We start from the raw sequence: 8,133 nt of genomic DNA on the forward strand, positions 1-8,133 counted from the left end.
TTTTAAACAGAGAATATTATGTTTTTTGCACTAATAAATAACAAATTGTAAATATGTGCTAACAATCCAAAATACATGATATTTAAGATGAAAGAAGATATTTGAACAAGAAAAATCCATAAACTTTGTTGCACAAAATGAGAAATCAACATACAAAATAAATACTATCTAGCTACATATTGTTTCATCATCACTTTAATAATCTTAAAAATATTATAAGCTCATAACTAGAGTAGAAATTACAAACCAAAAAATTACAAACATAAATATAAAAATTTGGAGGAGATGTTAGGAAAAATTTCAATCTGTATAAAGCCCTAATTAATTCAAGAGAATCAAACAATAGAATATAGATTAGCGGAAGCGTACCGGAGTCCATTGAATCGTTTGTAAAAAGGTATGATCTTCCAATTTGCATCAAAAACCTTTGAAGCCCTTATTTTCCTGATGATGGGGATTCAGGAAGTCTGAATAATAATACGATACGATGCAAATGGGGACCATTACCTATTATATTACCAACTGTTAAAACAGTTAGTAATATTTATTAATTATTTCTAATTTGGCCCATCATCAAATCAGAGACTATCTAATTGGTATCCACATATAAAATCATGACAATTATGCCCTTAAGTCATAAACTTTATTCCAAAATAGACCACATAAATTTGACTTAATTATTTGATGACCCCAACACACATTTTATATATACAATTGAGACCCCAATAAATTTCTAACAATCTCCCACTGGGCCACAAATGTATATATATAAATGTGTTAACCTTATTGAGCTCATAATTTTGTCATCATAACCATAGGCATATGCAATCTCGTCCATTAACTATATCAACATAGGATCAAAGCGATTTTCGTTGTATCAATCACAACTAAACCCATCAATGGTCACATACATCAACATAGCCAAATGACATAGATCAATCATGATAATGTGGTATGAAAATTACATGCATGGTGATCTATTCATGTCAATTTTCAATTGGTCCTACTTTACTTTATAGAGATCAAAACTTTAGCTTAATGTACAAAGTGAAATAAACTGAATAACATAATTTCTGATCAGAAAAATATCAAATTATACAAGTTTCATGAAACACATAAAAAACACAAAGGATAATAAAGACAAACTCCCACTGAATCTAGATATCCTCATACTCCAAAACACCCATACGAGCAGTGTGCTCATGAAAGACCTTGGGTGGCAAACCCTTAGTAAGGGGGTCTGCAATCATGGAGTTTGTACCTAAGTGTTCTATACAAATCTGTCCACTCTGTACCCTTTCTTTTACAACAAGGAACTTGATGTCAATATGTTTTGACTTTGTCGAGCTCCTGTTGTTGTTGGAATACAATACAGCTGACTTATTGTCACAATACAACTTAAGTGGTCTTTCAATTCCATCCACAATGCGCAGCCCAGTGACAAAGTTTCTCAGCCATATACCTTGGTTGGATGCCTCATAACATGCAACAAACTCTGCTGCCATAGTGGATGAAGCTATGAGTGTTTGTTTTGCACTCCTCCATGATATAGCTCCACCACCTAACAGATATATGCAGCCCGAAGTGGATCTCCTACTATCTTGGCATCCCGCAAAGTCGGAGTCAGAATATCCAATGATCTCAAAGTGATCTGACCTCCTATATGTGAGCATGTAATCTCTTGTTCTCTTCAAATATCTCATAACCTTTTTGGCTGCTTTCCAGTGATCATTTCCTGGATTGCTTAAGTATCTGCCTAATACTCCAACAATGTATGCTATATCTGGACGCGTACAAACTTGAGCATACATTAGACTCCCAACAGCTGAAGCGTAGGGAATCTTTTGCATTTCTTGAATTTCAAGGCTTCCTTTAGGGCATTGCTTAAGACAAAATTTGTCTCCTTTAACGACAGGGGTATCACCTGGTCTACAATCTTGCATGCCAAACCTTTTGAGTACTTTATCGATATAGCTCTTTTGTGATAATCCAAGAATACCCCGAGAACGGTCTCGATGTATTTGAATTCCTAAAACAAAAGAGGCGTCACCAAGATCTTTCATCTCAAAATGCTTAGATAGAAATCTCTTGGTTTCGTGCAATAAGCCTATATCATTAGTGGCAAGCAATATGTCATCGACATATAGAACCAGAAATATGCACTTACTCCCACTAAACTTGTGATACACACAATCATCAACAACATTTATCTCAAAACCAAATGAGAGAATCACTTGATGAAATTTGTGGTACCATTGACAGGAAGCTTGCTTGAGTCCATAGATGGATTTTTTTAATTTGCAAACCATATTCTTTGGGTCACCACACACAAAGTTTTCTGGTTGCTCCATGTAAATTGTCTCATCAATGTCGCCATTGAGAAACGCTGTTTTAACATCCATCTGATGTAACTCAAGATCAAAGTGAGCAACAAGTGCCATTATTATCCTAAAAGAGTCTTTCGATGAAACCGGAGAGAAAGTCTCTTTATAATCAATGCCTTGTTTTTGAGTATAGCCTTTTGCTACAAGACGTGCCTTAAACCTCACCACATTACCATTTTCATCCCTCTTGGTTTTAAATATCCATTTACAACCAATTGGTTTTACACCTTCTGGTAATGGGACAACTTCCCAAACTTTATTGTCTTGCATAGACTTATTCTCTTCATTCATGGCATCATTCCACTTTTGAGAGTTAGAACTTTTCATGGCCTGATGAAAGTTGATTGGATCATCTTCCATCATTCCAATGTCATCCTCATGTTCTTGAAGATACACTATGTATTCATCTGGATTAATAGCATTTCTTCTTTCTCTAGTGGATCGTCGCAAAGGCACTTGTTCTTGAGGTTGTTGAGTTTGTACCTCTGGGGTTTGATTGACTATGTTTGGTTGCTCTTGATCTAAAACTTGATCAATATCAGGATTAGAATCCTGAACATTGTCAAAAGCAACTAATGGAATAGAAATCGTCTCATCTTCAAGAAGAGTGGTTGATTCTAAATCCTCCTCAAAAACAAAGTCCTTAACCGTATTTCTCCCCCCAAACTCAATATCCTCAAAAAACTTTGCAGTTCCCGTTTCAAATATATTCTTTAATTTGGGATCATAAAACTTGAAACCCCTAGATCGTTCAGAATATCCAATAAAGTAGCTGCTCACAGTTTTGGGTTCCAACTTCTTTTCATTTGGCCTATAAGGCCTAGCTTCAGCTGGACATCCCCAAACGTGAAAGTGATTAAGACTAGGCTTTTGCCCCGTCCAAAGCTCATAAGGTGTTTTTGCAGCTGCTTTAGTTGGTACCCTATTCAAAATGTAGGCTGCTGTCTTAAGTGCCTCTCCCCAGAGTGATTCTGGTAAGGTTGAATGACAGATCATACTCCTTACCATATCTTTAAGAGTACGGTTTCGTCTTTCAGAAACACCATTCATGCTAGGAGATCCCGGCATAGTGTACTGTGGGACAATTCCACACTCCTCTAGATGTCTGGCAAAAGGTCCTGGACGTTGTTCACCTGATCCGTCATATCTACCATAGTACTCACCACCACGGTCAGACCTGACTTGCTTTATTCTTTTGCTAAGTTGATTCTCAACTTCAGCCTTAAAAGATTTGAACACGTCCAAGACTTGAGACTTTTCATGAAGTAGAAATAGATACGCATATCTCGAGTAATCATCTATGAATGATACAAAATATTGTTGACCATTCCAAGAAGGTGTAGGAAATGGCCCACAAATGTCTGTATGTATCAACTCTAAGACGTCCATAGCTCTTTTCGCACCTAATTTCTTTGTTTTGGTCTGTTTGCCTTTGATGCATTCAATGCAAACATCAAAGTCTGAAAAATCAATTGAATCCAAGATTCCATCAGACACAAGTCGCTCAACTCTATTTCTAGAGATGTGACCTAACCGTTTGTGCCATAAGGAACTTGATTTTTCATTATCTATTTTACGCTTAGTACCACGTGATTCCACATTTAAGGTTTCACTATAAGAAGCAACGGTGTCAAGCAAATATAAGTTGTCATAAACCATAAGAGAACCAGTTCCAACAGTATTTGAATTAATAGATAAACTAAAGCAGTTGTTTCCAAATGAACAACAATAACCTAATTTGTCCAAACAAGAAACATAAACCAAATTTCGCCTAAATGACGGTACAACAAAAGTATCTATTAAGTCCAAATAGTAACCAGTACTTAACAACAACCTAAAATGCCCTATTGCTTCCACATTCACCGACTTGCCGTCTCCCACATAAATGCTTCTTTCAGCATCACTTGGCTTTCGGTAACTCAGGCAACCCTGCATTGAAACACTGATGTTAGTAGTAGCACCGGAATCTAACCACCAAGTGTTTCTTGGTACTGAAGCTAAATTTACCTCAGAACAGACCAAAGTAAGAAATGTACCTTTCTTTGCTCGCCATGCAATGTACTTAGCACATTCCTTCTTCACGTGTCCTTTCATGTTGCAAAAGAAACAACCACCATCGTTGTTGGCTTGAGTTTGTTTCTTATGTGCTGGACCCTTATCATTAGCAGCCTCATTCTTCCTTTTCTTGCCCTTATCCTTAGAGGTGCTTGCCAAATGAGCACTTTCAGTCTTTTCTTGCTTCAATCTTTCTTCCTCTTGAACACAAAATGAAATGAGCTCATTAAGAGTCCACTTCTCCCTTTGACAGTTGTAACTGACCTTGAATTGACTGAATTGTGGAGGAAGAGAGATAAGCACTAAATGCACAAGCAAGTCATCCGAAAGCTCAAGCTTTAGTGCCTTCAACTTTGAAGCAAGGTGAGACATTTCCATAATGTACTCCCTTATGTTTTCCTTGCCCTTAAACCTCATGGAAATAAGTTTCTTTAAAAGAGTACTTGTTTCCGCCTTATCGCTTTTTGCAAAGTGTTTCTCAATTTCAGCAAGGAAAGTTGTGGCATCGGTGACCTCCTCGGACACCGCACCCCTAAAAGCCTCAGGTATGCCGCGCTTGATGATCATAAGACTCATGCGGTTTGAACGATCCCACTTCTCATAAATCCTCCTTTGCTCGGAGGTACTAGCATCTGTAAGAGAAGCAGGTCGATCCATCCTTAATGCAAGGTCAAGATCCATGCAGCCAAGAACAATAAAAATGTTCTCCTTCCAGTCCTTAAAGTTACTACCATTAAGGACCGGCACTGAATTAAGGTTAGCAGATACAGTAGCAACAGCTGAAAACAGAACAGTACAATTACATAAATAACATGCTCATATAAGAATCCAAATAAAACAATAAATTCAAATTATGGTTAATCCCATCTCAAGATACCAAACACATCATTAATATCAAGTCTTTGGACAATAATATTAATTGTAAGCGGTACTCTTGTTATAACGATCAAACATTGACAATAAATTATGTCAAATAATATGTAATCTTTGGACTAACATATTATTCACACAAATAAACATTATAATTGTCACATATTTATCACCATATGTATGTATAAAACTCTGTCAAATATTAATTTATCTTTGGGTCAATTAATAAATACATGAATTACATACACACAATTATCTTAAGATTGTTATTAAATTAATCTACACAAAAGAGATCACTTTAGTGATATTTTGTTTCAATTAATTTAACTAAATATTAGATATCCTTAATAAATTCTAAAACCAAAATTTGAAGTAAATTGTTACTCTATTATTCCAAAATTAATAAACTTATCCACACCACCCGAATTCTTTTATATATATATTTATTCATATAAAAACAAAAACAAAAAACAAAATTTTTTATTTTGTTTTATTCTATATATATATATATAAATATATATAACGATTTTATACAAACCGAGAAATGGCAAACTTTTGTTTTATTATATATATATAAAACATGTTATGAAGAAAAAAAAAAAACAAAACAGTAAAGGCACAAAAGTAATCGCAGAAAAGTGAATTCCTTTTGCACAGCAACAAAATGATATTCCTTTGTTTTTACGGTACAAACTCAACAAAAACAAATTAAGCAACATGATTACAAACTCACCAATTCCAAAATGTGTATTAAATGCACCGACTGTAAAGGATTACGATTACTTTTATACACATGTAAATGCACTCATATATGAATAAAGATACTGTAATTTCTTATATATATATATATATATATATATGCGATTGATTTATGAATACATATATGCCACAGAACGGCAAACGTAATTGCTACGTATATATATATATATATGAATCTATCATATATATATATATAGATAGGAACAACGGCAAAAAGAATTTCATGGAAGACCAATAATACCATAAATTCTCAAGAAATAATTTAGGGATGCTCTGATACCACATGTTAGGAAAAATTTCAATCTGTATAAAGCCCTAATTAATTCAAGAGAATCAAACAATAGAATATAGATTAGCGGAAGCGTACCGGAGTCCATTGAATCGTTTGTAAAAAGGTATGATCTTCCAATTTGCATCAAAAACCTTTGAAGCCCTTATTTTCCTGATGATGGGGATTCAGGAAGTCTGAATAATAATACGATACGATGCAAATGGGGACCATTACCTATTATATTACCAACTGTTAAAACAGTTAGTAATATTTATTAATTATTTCTAATTTGGCCCCTCATCAAATCAGAAACTATCTAATTGGTATCCACATATAAAATCATGACAATTATGCCCTTAAGTCATAAACTTTATTCCAAAATAGACCACATAAATTTGACTTAATTATTTGATGACCCCAACACACATTTTATATATACAATTGAGACCCCAATAAATTTCTAACAGGAGAAACCCCCAAAATTTTCCTCTAAAAACTCATAGAAAAATGATTAAAAAAAATAAAAAGATGAAGAGAATAGAGATGTCTTAAAAGTGTAAAACTTGTGTAGTGGTAACCTCCCATAAATTAAGCACCTCAAATCCCTTATTTGTAGCCAAAAAAATGAGTATTAAAATAATCAATTTAAATTAATTATAATATGACAAATATGGGTAAATTGTAGGGTGTAATCATGATTTTGGGATAAAATGTGTAGAAAATTTTGAGTAAAAAATATGATATTTTTAGACAAAAAGAATAATGGGACATTGCGTAATTTATGGGCTCAAGGAGCTGTGGCTGCTGGCAGTGGTGTGTCAGGCGGGCTTGAGATTGTTGGGCTCGGGCTGGCAGATGTGGGAGAGTTTCGTGGGCCTGGGGAGCTTCGGACCTGGCTGGGGTGCAAGGCATTGGTTGGATTGTAAGCACGGGTTGGAGAGGTCTTCGGCTGGGAGCTGCTGGCGTGGTGGAAGGAGCTGAAGGAAAATGGTTGTGCTGGTGGGTCTTTGGTGCTGGCAGGTGGGAGAAGGCCACTCGGGTGGTGAGGTGCCAGTCGTGGGCTTCTTGGCTTGCTTGGCTGAAGGTGGCTGCAGCAAACGGGCCTGGGCTTTGGGTTGAAGAGAGAATGCAAAAATGTCACATTTTTTTCTTGTCTTTCTTTCTTGAAAATGTCATATTGTCCATATTTTTTTCAGCTTTAATTCTTCAAAATGCCACATTTCCTTTATTTTTCTTTCTTTTTAAGAGCAAATATGCAAATTCCCTACAAAATAAATATAAAATAAATCATAATAAAATATTTTCAATTATAAAATAAATTAATTTAATTCTTTGAAAATATTAATTATAATTTAATTTAATTTAACATTTAGTTTCAATAATACAACATTTTTTTACCTCAAACTAAACAACAATAATTCAAATAATTAACTACAATAATTTACAACAAAATAACTATAAAAACACCCAAAAATATATAAAATCAAAATAAAATCAATAAATTCAAAATTACTTTAAAACTTAATAAATCAATTAAAAACGCAAGAATCGAGTAACAATTATCATATAAAAAGTAGTAAAATAACTCTATTTTGTAGAATTATCAAAAACACTACTTAAAAAAATTACTATTGAGTCAATTTTTCAATTATATCCCAATTTTTTTGTATTTAAATATTATTGAGAGAAATATATGTGTCATGCGAAAACGTAATTTGTACGTTTTAAAAAATTATTATTATTATTATCAATTTTTTATATTGAGTTGTGATGATTTATTAAATTCATCAGAAG

At 34.0% G+C, this 8,133-nt stretch overlaps 1 protein-coding gene across 1 annotated transcript; it reads right to left on the reverse strand.

Moving 5' to 3' along the window:
* Positions 1–4,170: 4,170 nt before the first annotated feature.
* Positions 4,171–6,445, reverse strand: LOC133795442 (uncharacterized). The gene is made up of 3 exons (XM_062232894.1): positions 6,436–6,445; positions 4,421–5,218; positions 4,171–4,313 (listed from the first exon to the last, which is right to left on the reverse strand). The coding sequence occupies exons 1-3, from the start codon at positions 6,443–6,445 to the stop codon at positions 4,285–4,287; spliced, it is 837 nt and encodes a 278-aa protein (XP_062088878.1). The 3' UTR covers positions 4,171–4,284.
* Positions 6,446–8,133: the final 1,688 nt, after the last annotated feature.

This window comes from Humulus lupulus, chromosome 8 (genome assembly GCF_963169125.1).
Source record: "Humulus lupulus chromosome 8, drHumLupu1.1, whole genome shotgun sequence".
In the NCBI taxonomy this organism is placed as follows: domain Eukaryota; kingdom Viridiplantae; phylum Streptophyta; class Magnoliopsida; order Rosales; family Cannabaceae; genus Humulus; species Humulus lupulus.

What these genes read in the sequence shown, in the direction of transcription:
- LOC133795442 (XM_062232894.1), bottom strand. An exon ending in TGCATGGCGAGCAAAGAAAG is followed by an intron (nt 4,314 to 4,420) that starts GTACATTTCTTA and finishes GTTTCAATGCAG; the next exon opens with GGTTGCCTGAGTTACCGAAA.